This window comes from Falco cherrug, chromosome 20 (assembly GCF_023634085.1).
Source record: "Falco cherrug isolate bFalChe1 chromosome 20, bFalChe1.pri, whole genome shotgun sequence".
In the NCBI taxonomy this organism is placed as follows: Eukaryota; Metazoa; Chordata; class Aves; order Falconiformes; family Falconidae; genus Falco; species Falco cherrug.
In genome coordinates this window covers 4,660,205-4,683,658 of record NC_073716.1, presented here as the reverse complement: position 1 = coordinate 4,683,658, position 23,454 = coordinate 4,660,205, and the positions used below count along the sequence as shown (strand labels likewise).

Here is a 23,454-nt window from a genome sequence, read left to right as displayed (position 1 = left end):
AACCGGGGAGGGGGAGCGGCGCCGGGTGCCGGGGGCGAGGGGGGGGAGCGGAGTTGGCCATCAGCTGCACCCCCCGGGGCGGGGGGGAGGGCACGCACCTCCCGGGGCTCGGGGGGGGGTGCCCGTTACCGGCAGTCGGTAGGGACCGTCGGCTGCTTCCTTCCGCGGCGGGGACGGGGGAGGGTCGCCCGTTTGCCACCCCCCCACACACTCCGGTGGCCCGGGAAGGGCGGGCTGGCGAGCCCCGGGCCGAGCTGAGGACCCCGTAACCGCCCCCGGGGGTCCGGTGCCCTCGGCTCGGCCCGGCGCCGCACATGGCCCCGGGTAACCCCCCGGGGGCGGCGGGGCCCGAAGCTGCCCCCCCGGCGGGGAGGAAGGCAGCCTTCGCCTCCCAGAGAGACGGGCTATTTACATTTTAAATGACTTGGAGCACGCCCCTACCGCACGGTATCGGGCTGGAAAGTTTGTCCTCGGGTCTTCGAACAACAAGAAAAAATTAAAAAAAAAATTAAAAAAAAATTAAAGATGTATTTGCTTTCATTCGCATCCAGCAGAAGGGCCCGGTGGTTATCCTGGTTGGTTTGTTTTGAATAACACGAAGGTTTCTGGTCTCATCTGGCATGTCTGTTTTTCCATCTATTATTATCCCTCCATCTCCCAGCACATCTCCAGCCTCTTCCTGCACAATCCCTCCCTCGGTGTCTCCATCCACACTCCCGGCTCCAGCTGCCAATGTCCCCGCTCTGCCTGCTGTCAGGCGCAGGGCTGGCTTTTTGCTTTTCGGATGTTCGGTGTCTCCGTACTCAGTTTTAGTAAGGAGTCGCTTCCAACCAGGTGACTAAAGGGGAGTTACAGTGAGGAGGTGAAGCTCGCAGGGGGGTTCTCTTCGGTGGAGGTGATGCTTGGGTGGCTCCTGTCATCAGGCAACCTCTCCAGTGTGCCTTGGAGGGACCTGGCAGGGTGAGGGTCTCTCTGGAAGGATGCTGCTCGCTATTTTAATTTTCCTGCTTGATGTCTTCCCTTCTTCCCATTATCTATCAACCCCCATGCTCGAGAATCGGTTTCTTCATCGCTCTCTTGTTTGGAGAGAAAGGGCATAGGCATCCGTATGCTCGCTCCCAAGATTATTATAAACACTTCTGTTTGCTGGCAAGAACAATTTCAAACGTGGATTGCTTTTATTCTTTTAGGGTGCCTCGTTTTAGACCCGGGCAGGTACGGAGGCTGGATGTGTTTGCTGCAGCAACCGGGAAGCGGGCGTGTAGCGTTGTTTTGGTAGAGTTGGAATATGTTATCAAAGTCTCCGAGAGGGCACTGCTCGTGTGTTTGGAAAACACAACTGTCTATTTAGGTCTTGTAAGAGTCCTTTGGGATGTAATAATTCATAAGGAGCGTAGCAGTGTGTAGTAGATGTTCTTCACCCCGCTTTTTAAAGCCTGCTCAGAAACCTAGCACTAGTGTGGTGCTTTGGTAGGCTTTTATTTCTTAAATAGAAACAAACCACTGTAGGGGATCATCTGGGTCATCTAGGCTCATTCTGTGCAATCACACACTGGGTTTGGTATCTCTTTGCACTGCTTGAATATCCACAAAACCAAAGTTACCTTTTGAAATGATTGTACGGGTGAACAAACCCTGTATTTTTTTTGAAGTTACATTACAGCTGCACATTAGGGCTGGTGCTTAGGAATATCAGTACCGTTACTGTGACGATGCTTAGAAATCTTACCTTTCCAGTAAAAACCTCAAAATGTTAACCAAGACATCTAGTTGGGAATGGAGAGTCTGATAACATAGTTAAGAACATTTACAAATCATGTTTTCAACTCTGCCATGCTTATGTTCTGTTTTCTTCCTTGTTTTCTTCCTTGTTTTCTTCCTTGTTTTCTTCCTTGTTTTCTTCCTTGTTTTCTTCCTTGTTTTCTTCCTTGTTTTCTTCCTTGTTTTCTTCCTTGTTTTCTTCCTTGTTTTCTTCCTTGTTTTCTTCCTTGTTTTCTTCCTTGTTTTCTTCCTTGTTTTCTTCCTTGTTTTCTTCCTTGTTTTCTTCCTTGTTTTCTTCCTTGTTTTCTTCCTTGTTTTCTTCCTTGTTTTCTTCCTTGTTTTCTTCCTTGTTTTCTTCCTTGTTTTCTTCCTTGTTTTCTTCCTTGTTTTCTTCCTTGTTTTCTTCCTTGTTTTCTTCCTTGTTTTCTTCCTTGTTTTCTTCCTTGTTTTCTTCCTTGTTTTCTTCCTTGTTTTCTTCCTTGTTTTCTTCCTTGTTTTCTTCCTTGTTTTCTTCCTTGTTTTCTTCCTTGTTTTCTTCCTTTTTGAAGCAGTGGGCACAGGAGCTCGCGCTGGCTCCAGCTGAGTGCTTGCTTTTGGCCCTAAGCCCACTGCTAAAGATGGACCCAAGGCAGGCTCCTCAGTCATTGCTTTCATGTAGTTTCTATTTTCTTATGCGTATGCCTTGGCTCATCTTGCAGTCAGCTCTTTCCGTTTAACTCTACAATTGCTTTTGTTTTCCTGGCTGATGTGGAATAATAGACATTAGAGAGATGGAAAGAACCTATTGCGGGTCGTGTCTGGTCCATCCCCCAGGGAACATCACAGGATTGCTTCCAGCAGGATATTTTCAGATGCTTTGTCCAACCTAGTTTCAAATGTCTGGAGTGACTGGGATTCCATTCCAACCGCCAGCTTGCATTTGAAGGTGGAATTAGGAAGATACAATTTGTTCTTTCCTAGGAGACTCCTATACCCTCATCTGAGATGCATAGTGTTACTTCTTACCCCTATCTTTACCATCCTCTGTTGTTTTAAAGCTGCCTGCATGGTGGCTAAGAGCCCTTTCAGGGTCAGAAGTGCTTCATTTGGAGCTCACAAAGACTATCCTTGGACAGTTAGAGGGAGAATATTGCCGAAGGTGGTGAATAGTCTTCAAGCAATATTGCCCCATCAGAGAAGGAGGCTAATTTTTAAGGAGTGGGAGCTTCAGCTTGCAGAGGGAGACCCTGAGAGCATCAGTAGTGATGTAGAAAGTAAGAGGGATGCAGGGGATAGCTGGATAAACCCAGCAGTTTTGTTGGGTTATCAGCTGGAGATTTGTATTAACACAGAAACTGTTCCCAGGACTAGTCCAAAAAAGCCTGAATTCACTGGTCTTGGAAGCTTTTCTTCCAGATTTTCACAGGAATTTTTCATACCAGGCATGAGCTTGTTTGAAAACTTGAGTAAATACGTCACACCAGACCTCTTGTGAAAGGCTGTCTGCTGTTGCTAGTTATGGAAACTAGAAAGGGGAATAAAATGCGGTGTAGATGTAATTTTTGGTTTTGTCACCTGTCTTTAACCGACAACAGCTCTGGCAAACTTCTATATATACCTGAGAAGTGAAACAGTCGATTTAAGGATGGTCTAATGAACTCTCTTTGCTTTTCTTCCAGCTTGCTATGGAATTGTCCAGGTTCCCACCGGACCCTGGTTCTGTCGGAAATGTGAATCCCAAGAGAGAGCCGCCAGGGTGGTGAGTACGCAGCACACTTGTGTTTACACTAGATAGGTTTGTTGGATGCCCTTTGTGCCTGTGCTGGAACCAGTGTCATCCCCTGTCAAAAGTGACAGAACCTGGCATTTCAGCACTACTGTGATTGCAGTCCCAGCTCTGCCTGTAACCTGCTATATCTTGTTTATACAATAGGAATAATTGTACCAAATAGCATTTTATACAATGCTAGTAGCATTCGATGAGAATGCTGCCAGAGGTGCTTTTAAGCAAGTTATCAGTGTGAAAATTTTTGAGTCTAGAGACCTCAATCTTCTTAAAAAAACCTTGGCATTCTTCTAAGAGGTGGTTTCCCTGCTGCTTTTTCTATTCAGCTCCTCGGGAAGTTTTGGAGTGGGGGAAAGCTGGCATCACCTGAGATGCTGCTGTGCTGTCAAACTCCCCGTGCTGACTGACAGGATGGATTGGCATTCGTACCTCGCTGGCAGCAGCAGCCTCCTGCATAAAGTCCTCTGAGTTTATAAAATGGCAGAGAAAATGACAGGAAGGTGGATCAGGGTTTAGTTTCTGTCTAAGTAGGAATTTAGCGGTATAGAACACTTTACAAATGTTCTTAATTAATTCTGGCATTTCCCGGTGAAGCAGGAAAGTGGAAACAAGCAGGCCAGCACTGCCTCTTAGGTCTGTGTGGCAGCGTTATTTGTGCAGTAAACTAGGCTGTGAGTTTATAGCACACCAGCTACTCTGCAGTAACTTCCCAGGTCAGCCCTTATCAGATAGGGCTGCACCAACCAGCTGCTGAGGCACTGGGGTGTAGATCCTTAATGTGTTAGTTATGCCATGAATGCTGCTTTTACTGTGCGGTAAATCTGGGATAGCTTCCCCCCCCTTTTGCTTCTTTAAAGATGGGTTTAAATTAAACTTGGGCTTTCTTTACATGCAGGTGACCTCAGGCAGCACAAACAATATCTATTAGTGCCTGCACCGCCTTCTGAACTGGTTTAGCTAAACCTTTTGTAAAGTACACACCTAGCAAAGCTGGTGTAGGTGACCTCTGAATCTGCAGATCTGTGCAGGCCTGAGCAAATGGCGTGCTCCTTCTCAGCTGGGCGCTCCGCGTGCGGCAGTACAAAAGTTTAATCTGTTTCACAGATGGGCGAAGAGCTTGGCAAAGATGAGCGAATGGGGGAATTAGGTATCTGTACCATGCTTTCTACATTGCATTAACTCATTCCTCATTGGAAGTGGGAGTGTAAACAAGACCAGACTTTTAGACCTGAGCTCTTTTCCCATTGTACGATGCTGCTTTTATGTGCACTGCAGTAAAGAAGATCAAATGTGTCTTTGAGCAGTTTTACATCCTGCAGATAGTTTTGTAGCAAAGACAGGAATTTGGATTTCATGGGCCTCCTTCCCCCGGCTCTCCCAACCATGCAGGCAGAGAGAAACTCTTCAGCCTCAGCTACGGTTCAGTGTAAGCTGTAGTAATACATGTACGCACAAGTCCTCCTCACCTGTGCTCCTTGCAAGGACTGTAGCTTTTCACTTGCACATTTCATGCTCCAAACTGCCTCCAAGGTATCAAGAAAACAATACCCCCGCAGGTGGCTCCGTACTTAACTCGCCTTCAGTGAAATCTGGTAGACAATGCGTGGTGGGCTTCAGTCATGCCATTCAGTTCTGTGGCATTCAGCCCTGCTACTATAATAACTGAACAGTGATAATCTTCCTTCCTAAGCAGAGCTGGGGGTGATTTCCTATCTAAATCCCTCACCTTTTCAGTTAAACACCAGCAGTCATAGCAACAGACACGCAGATGGGTAAATACTTAAAAAGAATCTAGTCCTTTGATGTAGGGAACAGCATGATCAGAGTAAGGGAAATGAGTCAGGTCTTGCGAGATCTGTGCATGGCTCTGCTACTAAAGCACTTTGGATTTGGGGTCTCTGGTCCAGTGAGGCTGGAGGGTATGACTCTTCCACTGCCCTGGGGTTTCACTGCACCTCTCTGCCTGGCTTTCTCCAGCTGTAAAAAGGGCATTATCAGCCTGCAGACACTGTCTTGAGGATCTTGGAAGGAGAGATGCTGCTATTTGAGTTCAAAATACATTGACAACAGCAGCAGGATGAATTGATATTTGTATTTCTTTCATAATGACTGCGTGGCAAACTCCTTTGAAAAACAGCAATGCTTCCCACATCTGCCTTCACAGAAGAATCTTAAACCAGTTTGCAAGCTTTGTCCATAACAAATATATTTGTTGGCTAAATATTGATAGTTTTGCTTTGAAAGTGAGATTTGGAGGCACGGAGCTTACAGCGCTCCTTAGTGGGTGCTTTAAAACACGGTTTCCTGATTTCTGTGCCTCTTCTCTGGAGAAATGGACTCCATCCCCTCTTCAGCGATGGAAAGAGAGCTCAGGACTCCTCGCTTTCAGTCGGCAGGTGTAGTCACTTGGTGGTGGATCCTGAAGTTAGAAGCCCCAGGAGGTCAGGAGCTCTAACCTTACCCATCACAACCTGGTTTAAATCAACCGAGCTCTGCTGTTTTTCCAGAGTTGAAATAAAAATCCTGGAGACTGCCTGGGCCCGTGCAGGTTGAATAAAAGGCAGAGGTAGGGCTAATCCCTGCTCTAACCCCTCCTCAGATGCTCAGGTCCCTAAAGGATGCTGTGGACGCTATTGTGCTTAGAGTAAGCAACTGAAAGCCCCTCCACTTTGTAATCAAATTGTCTAGGAAGCCCGGTGAGCTGCAATGGCCAGAGGGCACTCATGTGAGGGATCATGTGAAGGCTTTAGCTGTCATTTCGAGGCAGGGCTATTAAAAGTCTTGTGTGGGGCCGATGGAGCTGTTAACCCCTCTTGTTACAATCAGAGCTTTGCTAATCGCATGGTGGGAGAGCCGCTTTGATCTGAGGGGTGGAGGGGAGAGCGGAGGGGCCTTTTCAAGTGCAAATTTCTTATTACAGTGTCTGGGTTAACCCAGTTCTTCTGTCTCGGCTCTGCCGGGCTTTCCACAGTAATTGGGAGAGCAGCTCTCCAGCCCTCCGGCAGCCTGGACCTAACCAGGAGCAGTGGGAAACCTCCTGCGGTCGTCCATCCGTATTTCCAACGAAGTTGCCGGGAAAGTGAGATGGGCTTTGTCCCCTCATCTCTTATTTATACGTTATCACAGGGATTTCGTGCTTGCCGAAGGTGCCCGTTTGACAGCCCGGCACGCTCGACTCCCAGGAAAAGCTCCGGAGCATCGGGCCGAGCCTCCCTGCTGCCCGTGGCATTGCAATCCTATTTATTAAGCCCGTTGGCCCAGGAGGCAACATTTCAGCAGAGGAAATCTTGCTGGAGGAAAACCGCCTTTGTTGGAAGGTCCTGGGGGGCTGTTTGGTGGCAGGCGCTTTTGCTTGTGGCCAGTTTTTGCTCGATACCTCGGTGTTTTTCACAGCGTGGGGCACCTGCCCCTGAAGTGCAGGCTCATGGCGGCGCATCTTGCTTTCACACCAGGCACCTCATCTCAAAACTTTCTGGCGAAGCAGGTTTTTCACAGAAAATCAGGGGGTGGGGGTGTTGGTTTTTTGTTTTGTTGTTTGGGGTTTTTAACAAAACAGTAGTTTCTACCAGGGAGGGAAAAGGATTGTGCCTCCTGGATTCTCAGGCCTTTTTTAAAATCAAAGAAAACAAAAAGCATGTAGATGTTTTTCCCTGAGTGATGCTATGAGAAGGCAGCGACTGTTTTTGGGCAGCTGGGCCCGGGGGGAGCCCTTGGGGCTGGAGTGTGTTCCCCCACGTGTGAGGTGCCCCCGCGCCCACACCCCATCTTTCCCCAGCACTTCACAAGGGCGTTGTGGCCAGGGCAGAGCCGGTGAGGCTGGGCAAGGCTGACATTAGGTGACATTTGTGAGGTGAGGAACGGCACCAAGGGCCATTCTGTGTTACCCCGGCTCTTGCCGCCCTGCCTGGCCAGACCCTCCGCATGCCTCTCCCTCCCCGGGTGTCATGGCGGGGGGTAAGGCCTGTTCCCGCCATGAGGGAGGCCCCTTGGCAGGTTTGGGCTGCCGCTGGCCTTGCAGGCCTCGCTGCCCTTGGGCCCTGGCGTGAGAGGGCTTGTCTCCCATTGCCCTGTGGCCGCTGGCCCCCGCTGGAGGAGGCAGCGTGTCCCCCCTCATGGTTTTCCCCAAAAGCAGCCATTAGTGACTGGGCATGGCAAGGCCCATCATGGCACCAGGCCTGCAGCCTCCTGCCCAACATGATGGTGCTGAGGGAGCTTCTCCATCCTTCTGGATGGCAGGGGCTTGCCGGTGCAAATGCTCCCCTCATGCCTTCTCCATCATACCTCAGCCACCCCCAAGCTGGGGCTGGGAGCAGGCAGGGTGCCCACTGACCAGTGCCGGCCATTAGGGCCAGGCTAGCCATGACCCCACACGCCCCACCAGCAAAAACGTCACGGCAGCCTCACCTGCCTCTCATGAGACTGGAAAAAATATCGCAAGAGAAAAAGAGAAGGAAGGACGGAAAGAGGCAAAGATAGATAATGGCTTCATTTTATTTGCCTTCTGCTCTCTGAGTCATGGTTTTCAGTCTTACTCCCCAACCGCAAAGTCTAAAACTTTTATCTTAAAAAGCCCCGTGAAAGTCAAAGTTCGCTTGTAGTCCTGTGGCTCTTGGGCTGAGGCTTTAAATACATCCCCTCAAACAGGACGATATTGAGCTGTGTCAGAGTATCTTTTTTGCACCCAAGCCGCTCTCAGCCCTTCTTCCACTTCCTCTCTTTGAACGCAGCTCCATCTTTCATAACCATGTTGTAAATGAATCATCTCTTTTCTGGCCCTGTGCCCCTGGGAATTAGATTAAACTTGTTGTTTCTGCTTAATTTCAAGAGATGTGAACTGTGTCCCCACAAAGATGGAGCCCTGAAACGGACCGACAACGGAGGTGAGTACCTCTGCGCAGAGCCGGGTATGTCATGCAGAGCCTCTGGGGACTCGGCAACCGTCCCAGGAGTAAAATAATTCATTTCTGAGCCTATGTCACCAGAAAGGGAAGGCTGGAGGCTCCAGAGGAATGAAAACACTTTGCCTGTTTCTTAGAAAACTTCACTCTCTGCACCCCCCGTGGTGAGAAGACCTTTCCTTGTGAGGGGGGAACCTGCCTGTCCTCTGGCTGGCATCAAAGCAGCCCCTGAAATGTGCAGTTTCTTGAGTTTAACCTCGCAGCAGTTGGTGCATGATCTGGCATTGTTTACAGAAATGTGGAAGTTGCAGAGTTACTTGCTGCGCGCTTGCACAGCAGCAGTGTGATCCTCAAGTTAACAGAGCCTCAGCCTTGTGATCTCATCTGAGGGCAGGGACCAGGATGCAGTCAAGATGTTTTTCTCTGCAGGACTTATCTGCTCATCATTGATGGTTCTCAGCCTCTGGTGCTGTGAAGTACTGTGGAGGCTGATTTCAGTTGTCAGAGCCTGTAGCTATTGATGCTGCTGGCTGTATAGATCAAAACCTTATTTTTCATAAAGGCTTCTGTACCTACCTGCCACTTACCTTAATACAGAAAGAGTTAAATTAGGCAAGGAGGTCTTTATTCTGATAGATCCCCTGTCTAGAGAAGATACACTAAGTCCAGGATATTTTGTAGAAGCATCTGTTAGAGCTGGTCTTAAAGTGCCAAGAGCCTTAGTGCAATATGGGCAAACATTGTGTTGGGGGATTGTTTTATAATAACATAGCATTTTTCCAGACGTGTTATTACATGGTTTGGTCAGGTCTGTGTAGACAAGCACAAGAAATGTTACAGCCAAGCCACTGTACAGAATTACATGGCCCAAGCACTAACAATGCTGCATCATTCTGTAAGCACAGAGTTTGGTTCTGCCTGCCCAGGTGAATCCATCCTAATTCTAGCTAAATCCTTCCAGTGCAGTATCTTTACCGGTATGGATCAGCACCCAAAGGCTCCTGACCTTCAAACTTTCTCAGTTCTGTCCTGACCAGATGGAATTTCAACTTACACATTTGATTTGGGAAGTGTCTTGGTGGACTTAGATTTTAATCTAACTTGGCTTGCTGAAAAAGAGCCCTCTTTAGCCGTTGATAACAGCCAATAAAGGGAGCTTTGTTTCCAGTGGCATGGGACTACACGTCAAACCTGTCCCATCAGCATCATTTACTGCTTGGATGTTTTTCATGGGCTTGGTTAGGTCTTCAACTCTGGGTCTCAAGTCCTGAGGGGGTGCTTTTAAGAGCAGTGAGCGTTGTACAGTTCTCTTCCCAAAGAACTATCTGCTTTCTTATTTAATGTGGAGGTGGTATCTGTCTATCTTTCACCCACAAAGGATTTGATTCCTAACCAAGTTACAACAAGCAGTATTTCAAATCTAAGATCTACCTTAAGTTGGCTCCCTTCCTGTGCTCTCTTCCTTCTCTCCCTCCCATGCTTGCCTGCAGCCCTGTCTGAGTTTAAGACTCTTTTGGGTCGCACCATGTGAATATCCACTCTCTGTCTGGTTTGCTTCCCCAGGGTGGGCCCATGTCGTCTGTGCTTTATACATCCCAGAGGTGCAGTTTGCCAACGTGCTCACCATGGAGCCAATTGTCCTGCAGTATGTACCCCATGACCGCTTCAACAAGGTGAGGCCACGTCTTTCTCATGCTGTCACTTGCCTTGGCTTTTTTGGGTCATCTTATTCTACCACATCTCCTGTTGAAATTATTTTAATGTTCAGGTACTCGGGTTCCTTTAAAAATAACTAACAAAGTACATCCCTGTTCTTGCAAATAACTTTTTGGTCCTCCGTTTCTCTCTTCCCCAACTCCCTGCAACTTGGGCAATCTCCACCTTGGAGCTGCATGTCGATTACTGCACATTTTGATCTGGCACAGTTGTTATTTGGGGAGAAAAACAAGATGTATGAGTTCTGTGCATGCCACTGAGAAATAACCCAGAGCTCTTGTTATAGGAGGGAGATGACTGGACACAGAGTTATTAGTTCTTGAAGGCTTTGCCTCCTGGTGAACAGTGAAAGCAAAGTAGATATTTTGTCTGCCTCTTTGAGTGAGTACTTTCCCTTTTGTGTTTTTGTTTTTTTTTTTTTTTTATTTTGCAGACCTGCTACATCTGTGAAGAGCAGGGCAGGGAGAGCAAAGCAGCCTCTGGAGCATGCATGGCCTGTAACCGACACGGCTGCCGACAAGCTTTCCATGTCACCTGGTGAGTTCCCCACAGCATCACCCCAAGAGTAACCCCCGCTGTTGGTTTTTGTGCTATGGTTTTGAGATTGCATTAAATGGGTGATGTGGGGAGTTGGGCTAATCACCCTGGTTTTATTTTGTGCAAGGGGTATCTCATCCTTGCTCAGTTTGTGGGGGGAACTTCCCCAGCAGTGAGCCTTCCCTGCTGGGAACTAAGGCTGGGGATTTCCCTAAGACTGTGTGGAATCCAAGAAGAGAAGAGATGAGTCACAACCCAGGAATGTTCCTTCTCCAGCAGAGCACAAGCAAGAGTATCATCTAGATGATGTGTTTTTAAGGGCTGATATCCTTGCAGCCTGAAAACAACATCACCTATTGGCACAACAGGGAGATTCCCAGCTTCACATAGGTTCCTTGCTCATGATACATCTTTTGTGGGAATTGTTACTTGTCTCTCAGGCCTCCCTTAATTAAAATAAAAATTGCAAGACAATCTGGGAGAAAAGTACTGACAATTTTATAGATCTTAATGTGATTTAAAAATAGTCTGAACTTTTTTCCTCTCTCTGTGCATACTATGTGCCAAGCAGAATAGGAAACTTCAAGACCCTGCCTGGGTATCCTGAACTATTCTTTTTCCCTTCGATGGGATATGTGGTCTGGCTGTACAGTTTGCTTTATCCTCCTTCTAATTGCATGTATTTCAGTGCCCAGATGGCCGGCCTCTTATGTGAAGAGGAAGTCCTAGAAGTTGACAATGTCAAATACTGTGGCTACTGCAAGTACCACTTCAATAAAATGGTGAGTTTCTTCATCCCTGCAATGGAGATTTTTTGTCACATGAAAGGCGTTGTCTTCATCCTAGGCTGTGCCTGTGCTCAGAGCGGTAAGAAATGCCAAGAAGACAAAATCAAGGTCTGCAGCCTGATTCCCTTTTCAGCCATTCGGTCAGAGTCACTTAGAAATAAAGATTCATTTCTATTTTGCATTTCTGTAGCATCTTTTTTTTTAATTTTCAAAACTAGGGGTTGAATTCTTCCCATCTGTTTTGGCTTCCCTGTACAGCTGAAAGATAAGTCCCAAGAAAGGGGAGCAGCCATGGTGTTCAGTGCTCCAGGGAGTCAGGGGTATAGCTCAGGCACCCTGGGGAGCAGGGTAACACAGAGCAGCCAGACCTTCTGCCTGAGGACAGAGGTAGCCCAGAAGAGACATGGAGTCATTCACTGTTTGAGGAATATTTGGGGCAAAGGACTTCCCCCTATTAATTACAGTACTGAGAGGAAAGAGAGGAACCCTTTTCCTGTTCTGCATAATTAGTAGACACCTGCTCTCCCCCCTCCAGCAAAAAGGAAACTTGATCCTCTAGCTACAGCTTTATGTCTCAGTGGCTCCTTTGTTGCTGGCCTTTTCCACTTTCCTTCCTGCTTATCAGTGCTGTCACATACAGTGACTGATGTCTTGAGCTTCCCATCAAAGTCAAACTGGAGGACACCTTCCCTGCCCTTCAGGTACCCTCAGTATCTGACACAAGCGTAGCTCTGTATCAAGTTTTACTGATGCTGAGATAAATAGCAGGACTTCTGCTGGTGCCTGGAGCCTGAGAACAGGGCATCCTTCCACGCCCCACGCAGAACTGAGAGCTGGACAGTGCTGTTCAGGAGGACTGAACCACATTGCTGCTACCATTTATCTTGTGTACAGAATGATCTCTTAGCAGCTGTGCCTTTCTTGTACAAGTGTCAGTAAGCATGGGCCACCAAGAGCCAAGGATTTGGGGAGTTAGATCTACATGCTGTTCGTAAGCCCACTCATACGGTATCCACTGGGGTTGGCATGTTAGGAATCAGGCTGGGCATCGGGTACAAGAAGTGTTTGGTTCTGCATGTGGTAGACAAACTATTTACTGTTAACTTTGCTCACTGTAACAGTGAAAGCTGAACTCTGTAACACTGTTTCCTCTCTCTCTTTCTCTCTCCGGTTCTCCAACTACTGTCCCCTTCCCCACTTACCTCAGAAGACCTCACGTCACTCTGGAGGTAGCTCCTTCATCGCTGGAAGAAGGAGTCGATCCACATCCCCTGCTCAAGAGAAGCATGTATCCCACCACGAAAGGCCAAAGAAGGTAAGATTTGCGCAGAGTTTGTCAATCCAGAGAGGCACAGTCAGGTGGGATGGAGGTGAGAGGGGGAAGAGTGTGCAGAGAGCACCGATGGCTCTTCAGGTGAGCCCTGACTCTGCAAAGAGTTTCGCAGTCAGAGATCTGAATAGCAGCTGCGTTTGTAGCCAGGCCTGTGGAAACGTGTATGCAAATAGAGCAGCACAGCCATGGGGAGCGTGAGGCCAAGTTTGCATGTTCAGCTTATGCCAGAGGAGTCCTGGCAGGACATGCCTGTGAAACGTGCAACTTTCCCCTTTCTGTCCTGTGGCAAGCCCACTCTGAGGATGACATTGTGCTACAGTTTCCAGCTCCTGACTTGAGCTGTGTGAAAGTAGTTTGAGCTGTAGTTTTAAGCGCAGCAGCTCAAGAACATAAACTGAAGGTCGTTGTCCTCAGATCCCAGAGTCCAAGTTTTAAAAGGCAAAAAGATTCTGATTAGTAATCTGCATTGTGGCCAGCAGGTTAATTGTAGGCAAGAACAGTAATTGGTATAAATTAAGTAATATTACTTTGTTAGGCAGATTAACCAGCCACAGGGATTCCACCTGCTTCAAGTCTACCTGTGAAAATAGTTTATCTTCATTAAACAATTCTTTAGAAGAACATTGCATGCCAGATCTGACTGGTACGGTAGTTATTTATCTAACTCTGCTGGCTAAGATGTACTCATCAAAACTGCTGCAGTGTTACAGGACATGTTAACAGCACACCAAGGTTCATAATTAACTAATTGACTCACGTGACAAATGCTCATATTTCACGGAAAAGCAGCAGTGAACCTGTAAGGCAGAATCCCAGCAGACTCCTGGGTTCTGACAGGGGTGCATGTGCCAGTGGGAAGGGTCTGTACCAAAAGAAATGAGGAGGCCAGGGGCTTGTGAAGTACTTGTTGTTTATAACAGTAAATAGCCCTAAAAGGCAGGAAACGCTTGTTCTGGAGGATTCAGGTTCTAAGGCAAGTGGCAGGAGAATAAGAAATCTTTCCTACCCCTTGATGGATACAGCTTCTGCAATACCAGGAATCCACAACAGCGTACTGCCAGCCTCCTTTGCACCCTGTCCAAAGCAGTGGAGTAGGTTTGGAAGCAGAAATAACTTATATAGGGATACTGTCAGCATGGTCAGATAGTTTTTAAGACTTTATGGGCCACATCCTGGTTTTTGTTAGCAGAAATCCAGAATTACTCTACCAAGCAACCTCTGGATATATTCCAGTGTAGTCAAAAGCTAAATTGACCTTGTTGTATAAACACAATTGATGATACCCCTGCAAATTGTGGCGTGAGTCTTTTAAGTCTTGCCATAGGTGTTTGGCTGTTTACTTCTTTTTTGTTTGTTTTTGCCTTGTTGCAGTAGGCATCCTCACAATGCATAAATGAATTTGCATGGTTAATGATAGTGACCCATATCCAGAAACAGCCTGATGACACTCCGGTGGGTTATGTGGCCTAAGTCTGATGGACCTCAGCCCAGTCTCCAGAGGACAAGGGCATCCAGGCGTTCAAAAGCAGTATGGCCATCAGTTAATACTGACTGACACCCTCCTGGCATGCCCAGCTGAGAGTCCATAAATTCTGTGGGCAGGAAAGACATCTCCTTCTTTATTTAAGGAGGTTATCCCGCAATATCCAGTTTGGAACGCTGCCCGCCGTGTCCGTTAGGTGTTTGGGAAGCTTGCCTAAACCATACCTGATACATGGGCAAACAAGGCAAACCTCGCTCACAAAGTGGTGCCTACCCAGCTGCCGGCACCAAGGCAGTAAATTTCCTACTGCCGACAAGGCTGAAGTGTCCGGGGAGTATTTACGCCTCTTGTGTGTTCAGCTGCTGCGAGCAGAGGAGGTGGCGGGAGGGAGAAAGAGCATCTGTGCCATGGACGGGCGAGCGAGCGCTTGGCACAAGGTGAAGGGCTGTACTGGAACGTGCTATTTTTAGCCAACAAGCAGGCAAAGGGGGTGGGGGAGAGGGCAGGATCGGGGTGATTGACGGCAGCTTTGGAGAGCTCAGCTGTAATTATAACTGACAGACTGCGCGAGTCCAAGGCTGGGGACTGTACGAGGGTTTCTGTATTTGTACAGCTTTTTTGGGGGCAGGGGGGGGGAGCGTCATGTGCCTGGCAGGTAGGAGCCGGGGTGGTGCTGCTTCCCAGCTTTGGTTGGGAAAGCAGGTCAGCACCAGGGGGAGAGCGAAAACAGAAGGAATATGGATTTATTTATAGCCCTCTCAGTGGCACTTGCCACTATTGTTAGCCTCTGGGTTCCTCAGAAACGTGCAGGGACTCCGTCTCGCTGCTGCCTCACCACTCTCCCCTCCTGATGGCTCATCGGGTTTACAAGCAGCAGATCCGATGGAGGCCCCTTCCAGGGCCGGGATCGCTTGGCACAGCCGCAGCACAAGTGCAAAATCAAGTCCTTCCACTTAGAGAGCACGGAAAGGGGGCCGAGGTGTGCAAAGCAGCTGAGAAGGGCAGGGTTAAGAAAGGCACTCCAGGCTTCCAGGGGTGTTCCCTAGTTTACAGGCCTGGGAGCAGCTGTGAAGTGCCAGGAGGAAGGACTGGGTTTGGGGTGGTGTGGGAGCAGAGACTTTTCGAAGGGGTACCCGAAGAGGGGGTTGATCTGTTCCTTCCCACATGGTTTTGGAGTACGTGACTAGCAGTGCATGATCTAACTGCACATGTTTCAGAGGAACTGGGTGTGCTGCTGCGCTGACCTGAAGTAGAACAGCTTTTTTTTGAGCCTGTCCAGCTGTGCAGCTGGCTGGTCCCTTCCTCCCAGAGCCGGAGGCGTTGCAGGGGAGCTGATCACTCGGCGGCAGAGTGGAGCGTGTGTGAGTCCCTGGGTTGCAGGTGCTCCTGGCTCTCCGCTCCAGAAGGAGCTCAGTGCCTGACAGCTCCCTTCCAGTGCAGGGCTGTGGCTGTTTACTTAGGCTTTACAGAGCAAAACTCTGGCTGAGTTAACGACTAAGTGAGGGGCACAGGATTTAACCCAGTGGCTTCAGTAAGACAGCAAAGACTTGGGATTTGGATTCCTAAGCCCTGCTGTAAAACAGTTCAGCATTTGTGAAGAGTCTTGTTCTCTGTGGAACAAGGGACAATTGTGATGTGGACTGCAAGCCAGCATCGGCATCCCCTGCCTCTTGCAGGCACAAATGATACCAGCCCAAGCATTTCCTTCGGTGCTGTCCTGAAAATGGGAAAGCTCCAGGCTTTGGTTTTTCCTCAGAACATACCAGGCCTTAGCAAAACCGGCCCCATTTATTTCTTTGGGGTTGGTATAGCAATGTGTGTGCTCTACCCTGTGGGAGCCTTTGCGGGGTTTGTTTGTTTAAAAAAAGAAAGAAAAAAGAAAGAAAGAAAACAATAGCTAAATACCAAGAAAATGCTGGATGACGCACAGGGGTTGAATGAAGTACAGATGTTCTGTCACCTATATTGTCTGCTTGAAATGCATAGAAAAAAATTACCATGCTCTGTGGAATGAAATTTGTCACACCAGGAGCAGACAGGAGCACATGCACTACAACATTTTTAGGCGTATACACCATGGAGGGAGATGCTTGTCCAGTGTTACTTTTAGTGAACACCTGGAACCCATAAGCAAGATCAGGGAACTTTTAATTTGGATATGGGACGTTGTTCTGAGAGGCACGGTCCCTGCCCTGTGACACAGGAAAGTGAGGCAGGCACTTGGAGCAAATAAGCCTACCTGCAGCTGTTCCTCCAGTCTAGGTACAGAGGCAGTTCTCCACAATCCTAACACACCTTTGGCTCCCGAACTGCTTCCCTAGGCATGGCAGGGGACAGCTTTATTGGGGTACAGGGACTGTGTGTGTCCTGCCCCCCTGAGCACCAGCCAGGGTAGTGTACGAGCCCCCGGTCCCATGACGTCTGAGCAGATGCATGGCAGAGCCTGCCTCCAAGCTGCCATTGCCTGTCCATCTAGACCTGGTGCCAGTGGAGGAAACGAGCCAGGGATCCGGCCTGGCAGATCCAGCACACTGGACAAATTGTACTGGGCTGAAATACAAACCCGGTGGGTCTGTGTGGGGCTTTGTGTTTGCATTCGAGTTGGTGATGGCGGTGTGCATCTTGGAGTTTTGTGTCCACGCAGGCATCGATGGGCAAAGTGGAAGTTTTTTTCAAGTGATATGCAGGTGGCTGCTTGCAAGACCAGCACAGATTTATTTTTTTGGGAGGGGAAGGCGTACTGAGTCTAAATCTTCTCTAATCTAGCCAGAATAGCCTTGTTTCACAGCATCCTTGGCTGGCATTCTGTGGCCTCTTGTTACGTGGGTGTTTAACCGCCCCCAGCAAATCCTTCCATTAGCAGGGGGTGCAGCAATAATTTGAGAGCGCACAAAGCCCAGCCAGGGCTCTCTGTCTGTCCTTGTGTAAAAACCCTCCTGCGCTCAGAGGGTGTCTCAAGGCAAACCCACGAAATCCCCAGCACGGCCCCGGTGTGAGTGAGGTTGCAGGCAGGGACTCAGTGTCCCTCTGTCCGGTGCTGCCTTCCTCCTCGCTGCGGCTGCCATGGCTGCAGCCCAAAGCCAGGCCTCCTTCTCCGGGTGAGGGAGTTCAGAGAGCCTGGGAAAGAGGGAGGGAGCAGCAGAGCCCACTTGGCTCTTCCCAGCTCTTCCCTCCCTCCTTCCCCTGCCCAATCTACTTTTAATGATCCAATTGCTGGTGTCCAGCAGATTAAAAGAGGGGGCTCGTGGAAGGGGAGATGGCAGTGGGGGGGAACAGGAGGAGCTGTGTACAACCCTTTTTGGCAGCGAGAGATCCCGTTTCGTTCCTCCAGCGCTGGGGAGCTCGAAGGGAGATTGTGTCGCCGGCACGCCCCCCCTGATGCAGCCGCGCTCCCCCCGCCGCAGGCCTGGCCTGCTCCGTGCCCACATGCCAAGCCCCAGCTGCTCAGTCCTGCATGGAGAGAGTTTGTTTTCCGTGAAGTTTGTTGCTGGGGGCAGGTTCACGTTCCCTGCAGACCAAGCCAGCCAGCCTGCTGCAGGGAGCGCCGAGCGGCTGCAAGGTAGGGCTCGGCTTTTGCTTGCAAAGATGGGATGGGGGTGTTGAAAGCTTTCCGGCTCTCACAGTGCATCCTCCCTCCCTCCCCTTCCCCTGACTCCAGCTTCGTGGCACAGCCAGGGAGGTCTCTGTGGGCAGGCTGGGCCGGTGGTAGCAGCTATATTGGCTGTGAAGTTTCCTGGAAGGAGGCTCTGCAGAGGAGAGTGCCTCTGTGCTGGGGAGATGAAGTGCTGGATGCAGAAGAGCCAGGTGGGGAGGGGACATTTCAGAGACAGGGGACCAAGTGCTGTTTTCCCCCTCTCCCCTTGCCCTGCCCTCCCTTTGCACCCTGCGGCTCTTGCAGGAAGCATTTGGAGCCTTCCGGTTCCTGGAGAGAACCCACACGTTTAAAAAGCCTGTGGTGCAAGTTGGGGAACGCCCTGGGTTGTCTGAGGGCCTGTCAACACAGGCAAGATAGCCAGGAGTGACTGAGCACCCTGACTCTCTCAGGACCTTGGTCTCTGCGGGCAGTCGGCATAACCTTGCCAGCAGTGCCTTGATGTGGGGGCAGCCTGCCCCATCTGCAAAGTGTCCGTGGGGTAACCTAGTTAATCGTCCTGCCTGTTTAGCGCAGGGCACCGCATTTCCCCCGTAATATTGAAGAAGATGTCAGATCCTATTGCCTTTTTGCGTACCCAGAAGTATTAGAGAGTAACTGGAGGGTGGGGAGGTGGGAGAGGTGGGAAGGCGGCAAACACCCAGGCTGTGCAAAGCTGAAGGGCTGCAGCCCAGAGAGCTCCTGGGCGTCCTGTCCTGTGGGCTTCTGCTCTGCCTGGGCAGAAGCAGCACAGAGAGCATGTAGAGGATGTGTGGGACAGGCAGACGTTCTTGGTGAGCACACCGGAGGAGCAAGGTGTGCTTGTGGGCATGGCCTGGCACTGTGCGCAGGGACACGGAGCACAAGTGCAGCTGAGCTCCTTGTCAGGCTGTGGTGGTTCTGGTTTCAATGCAGTCCTGGTCTGTGCGGGACAGATTTTCTAAATAGTTAAAAGAGTGCAGTTGCTCAGCACATGTAGTCAGGGCCAGATCTTCAAAAGAGCTCAATACCCAGTGTTTAGCTTTTTGGAAAACCTGACCGTTTATTCAAGCATCTAAATAGGATCTGAAACATTCCAGAAATCTGGTCCCTATTGTGCAGGCAGGGTTCTTGCTGAATATGTACATATGTATGCACTCCTACATATAACCAGAGGACTGCTCAGTTAGCTGTTGTAGTCTCTGCGCTGCCGACAGCAAAGGGAGATTTTTCCGACAGGAGACAGCCAGGATGTTGAAGCTGGAGGATGTGAGTTTGGTGGTTGCCATCGCAATGCAGTTGTGGGAGGTTTTGTGGTTTACTGTGGCAATAGTCAGGACATTTCTGCCTTTCCCCACGCATGTGCATGTGTGTATGTATGTAGGTGTGTAGGTTCATTGTCATTAGCCAAAATGACTTGGCTCTGCCTTGTCTCGTCTTGACCATGATACATGAAATTAAATCATTATAGTGCTGTCTCACTGGCATTTGCAGCAGTGTATCTTATTCCCTCTTGTTGCAACTTGATGATTGAAATGCATTTGGGATCTGAAAATGAGAGAACAAGCGTTGTGGTATTCAGAAAGTGTAAGGAACAGGGTTTGTGCAGTTATTTGGCAAAATGTATTGTAATGAGGTGTCTGGCCCCTGTTTTCCATTTCTGGCTTCCGTGAGTGGCACTCGCAGCATCTGTAAGTAGGTGAGTGTGTGTCCAGGTAGGGTGGAGATTCCTGACTTTTCTTTCTGAATTTATGGATGACTTTCTGTGAAATATCAGCACGTTCTCATCCTGTGTGCCCTGGTTTCCCCATTTGTAAAATGAGATGTAGATATTAAAAACCTCTCTTCAGCTCGTTGAAACTCTCTGCTGTGTGCTATTGAGTGCGAAGTGTTACTACTATTGCAATAATGAACACTGATGTGCACATGGTCTGTGACAAGCTACTTAGCTAACTGGGCCACGGTTTCCACATCTTCCTGTCCTAGAAGACCCATGAGACTTAGAATTTATAGCACGAGAAGCCCCCAAGTATTTAAAACATTATGAGATTTAGTAAAGATTTAATTTTAATTTGTCTTTCGGCACTTAGTCTGTAGAAATAACATTTTCAAGTTTTCCTTGTTCACTGCCAAAGCTGGAAATGTGTGTTAAAGAAAGGGGAAAAAAAGAAAACAGAGATTCTTGTAAAATCCTGTAGCTCTAGGAACAGAGAGGCTTTAACAGATATGCCAAATGCCAGGAGTCTTGTGATAAAATGATGGATGTTGGCAGTGTTGGTTGGGCACTCAGCAACTGCAGTGAAACCCTAGGCTGGATTTGCCTCCTTTCTTCACCAGCTCATCCCAGTGGAAACTTCTGTGGCATTGTGGCAGGTTTACATTGGCAGGGTCCCTGGTGGCTGCAGCGTGGGCCGCCTTCTCAAGTGCAATGAAAATTCAGCCAAACCCACACTGGAAGGTGCTGGTTTCTGGAGCACTTTTGCTTCACCTCTGCTTTGCTTCATGCCTGCCTTCTCCAGCCTTTTCCTCCCACCCTGCCTTCTTCCTGCCCCTTTTTTTCCCCATTTAATGTGTTGTTTCCTAAGCTAATTATTCCACTCTCTTCTCTCCTCCCCCAAAACACACAGTGAAGCTCATATATTTGCTGCAATTGCATCTTCCCCTGACAGCATCCCAACTTTGGCATGTGCTGGCAGCTGTAGCCTCAGGGCTTTGCCTGCATGAGGAAGCAGTCGGCATCTTTCTGGAGAGTCAATGAATTTTGATGTGACTGTTCTGTTCTCAACACACCTTTGGTCCAGACTGAGGACTTCAGCTTCTAGAATAAAATGCCTATGCAATGGGGTTGTACCAGCACAGGCATTCTCTCCCACAAAAAGGTCTCGGAGAAAGGAGGATGGATTTTTCTAAGCCCTGCACACATCTGACAGCAGCTCTCAGTCCACACACCAGTGATGACACTGGGAAGTTTGGAACAGAGCAAAGTTTCTGCAGCTTCAGTGAAGAAGGCCTCATCTTTAGCTGACATCAGTAGCATGGAGAAGCTCCTGTAGTCAGCTGAGTCTGTTCCCATGGGAGCATGCACCTGAGGAAGACAAGGAGGAAGCAGGAGTGTGTAATGGAGCATGATCTTCTGTCTGTCCATCCATCCATCCTGTATCCCAGCTGGCCTGCGCATCCTCCAGCCCCCCTGACTTGGTGTCGCGTAGGCCTACATTTTCAGTCCTTTCGCTGAAAACGTGTCTGGTTTAGCATAAACATCCAGATAACACTATGTAAGAGTAACCTCCTTGGTTACAGTCCATTCCCCAAGAGAATATAAAATCAGGGTAGGTAGGACTCAGTGTTTCTCAGGACATGATTTTTCCTTGGTTTGCAATTTGAAGAATCCCGTGTTTCTGGGGTTTTAGTGAGGGCAAGAAACAGGATGAAGAAATCAGTCTGAAGAAAAATGGTCTGTCTCCTGTTAGCAGAGATGGACCCAGACCAGCTGTCTCTGTTGGGAGGGGAGATGTGAGGGACCTCTAGGTTAGGTTCAAGCCTAGGCTCTGAGATCTCCACGGACTGTTCTCTTTACCTGTGCGTCTGCAACACGTGCTGAAATCAAGATTCTCTCATTGTCTGTGCAGGGTGGATTTGAGAAACCCTTGAAGGAGGTAGAGAGTGAGGGGAAGGGGGCACAGAGTCCCTTTGGGGAAATAGCAAGAGGAAAGCTCACGTTTCTTGAAATCAGCCAGAGCTTGTTAAGTCCTTCCCTATCATCTTACCATAAACTGATTTGGGGGCTTCTGTTGATACTCTGCACTCCAGATGTTGGCTGCAGCTGGGGTAGAGATAGCAGGACGCTCCCAGCCAGGAGCTGGGATGTGGGGGAAGGAATACTGGGCTAGTGTGGATGGGTGGAGAAGGAAAGAGGAATATGAATGTATGGTTGTAAATCCACCCCTACACACCCTCCTTTCTTTTCCCTTACAACTGCTATTCTCAGCAGAAGAAAAGTTAGCCTTCCAGTACTCTCTGATTTCTTTTGCAGAGTCGGAAGGACAAAGAAAGACCTAAACAGAAGCACAAAAAACGTCCGGAGTCTCCCACCAGCCTTACCCCATCCTCGGTGTCCGTCGCTGCAGAGAAGGTACCAAACAACAGGGTGTGAGTGTGTGAATGCAGACCTGGGCCGGGGGGGGGGGGGGGGGGGGGCCGCAGTGGGAAACCATTGACTCTGGCTTTCCTGGGAAGTGGGGAGGACAGGGCAGAAGAGCAGAGAAAGGGCTTTTGTCCATTTATTTCGATTCCTGATTCGTCACATTCTCGTTCTCTCTGCCTGCCTCCCCACCTTGATGCCCACCTTGGGAATTTTAACATGGCAGCTGTCTTGATTTCTGTCAGCACTGACGACACTATCATGGAGCTAAACTCCCAGGTGACTGAGCTGTAAGTGCCAGCCTGGTTTGCAGCAGATGTTCAGATTTGAAGCTCTTGCAGAATAGATAAATATCCACACTTTGGCCTTTGCTGCTGCCACATCGTAAAAAGCTCAGGCAGGTAGATAAGCAAGGTAAAGCTTGTGGGAGGTGTTATCCTTTATTAGGCAAACTGATGCAGCTGAGGGGAAAAAAAAATAGACAATCTTAGAAGCTCGTAAGATCTTCAAAGTGCATAATAGAGGCAGCTTTTCTATGTGAGACAATGGGAGGCTGGTTTCTATTTAGTTTCTCCATTTCAGGAAAATTCAGGCAGAGGGGCACAGTGTGGTGGCCTGTTTTGCACCTGAGGTGTAGAAGCAGTCTAGTTTCCTGCTGGGAAGATGTCACTTGTGTGGGTTTATCTTCTCAGCACCCAGGGCTGGTGGGGCGCAGTCAGGATGTCGGTGTATTTCTGCTCTTCGCTGCTGAAGTCGTGCTGCTGACATGGACTCTTGCACCTGGCTGTAAATCAGGATAGCCCTGAGTTTTCTGTAATTTGTGCCAGCCCCAAACACCAGTAATGCAGAGTAGACAAAGTTGAACTTGCCTCGAGCTTGCATGCAACAAGGTGAAGGCCAAGTTTGCAGTTGTTTAGGGTCGGGGAACAAGTGAGGTTACTCTAGCGCCTGGACCTTTGGAGTTGCGCTCTCCTCTGTAGTGGGAATGTAAATTAATGCAATTCCTTAGCAGGGCTGTTCTGGTATAAGTGAGAGTAGGACTAGGGCCAAGCTCCTGCTAGAACAAATAAACAACATGTTGCAGGAATGTCCTTTTGCGCACAGAAATGCTACTTGGAAAGGCTTGGGTGTCCTTTACGTGGCAGGACTGCCTTGTGAAAATGAAAATTCACAGGCTAGCAGTGTCTGCATATGTGACAAGCACTGCAGGGGCAGTCTGGAAGAGCGAAAGCTCCTGCCAGTCAGCCCAGGGTTGCTTTGGGTTAGGGCTGAAGAGGATTTTCTATGTTCTGTGCAAGGCCGAGCCTGGAAGCAGGGAGTAGATGTAGGTCAGAGCTGAAATGGCAAAGCTGGTCTCATGGTTCTCAGGCTGGGAGAAGCAGAAAGTTACAGCGGGACGGAGCGGAGGAACAGCCTCTGAGT

General features: G+C 49.0%; 1 protein-coding gene across 5 annotated transcripts in view; it reads left to right on the top strand.

The window, feature by feature from the left end:
• Positions 1-23,454, top strand: part of MLLT6 (MLLT6, PHD finger containing) — a 46,643-nt gene that overhangs the window by 1,302 nt on the left and 21,887 nt on the right. For 3 of the 5 annotated variants that reach the window (XM_027806561.2, XM_055697472.1, XM_055697470.1), the window contains exons 2-8: positions 3,420-3,499; positions 8,352-8,406; positions 9,988-10,097; positions 10,574-10,677; positions 11,366-11,459; positions 12,673-12,780; positions 21,925-22,023. In XM_027806561.2, the coding sequence (XP_027662362.2) occupies positions 3,420-3,499; positions 8,352-8,406; positions 9,988-10,097; positions 10,574-10,677; positions 11,366-11,459; positions 12,673-12,780; positions 21,925-22,023 (650 nt within the window). Of the gene's footprint in view, positions 1-100; positions 961-3,419; positions 3,500-8,351; positions 8,407-9,987; positions 10,098-10,573; positions 10,678-11,365; positions 11,460-12,672; positions 12,781-21,924; positions 22,024-23,454 lie in introns of those variants that run through there. The other 2 variants (XM_055697471.1, XM_027806562.2) reach the window with 2 other exon arrangements.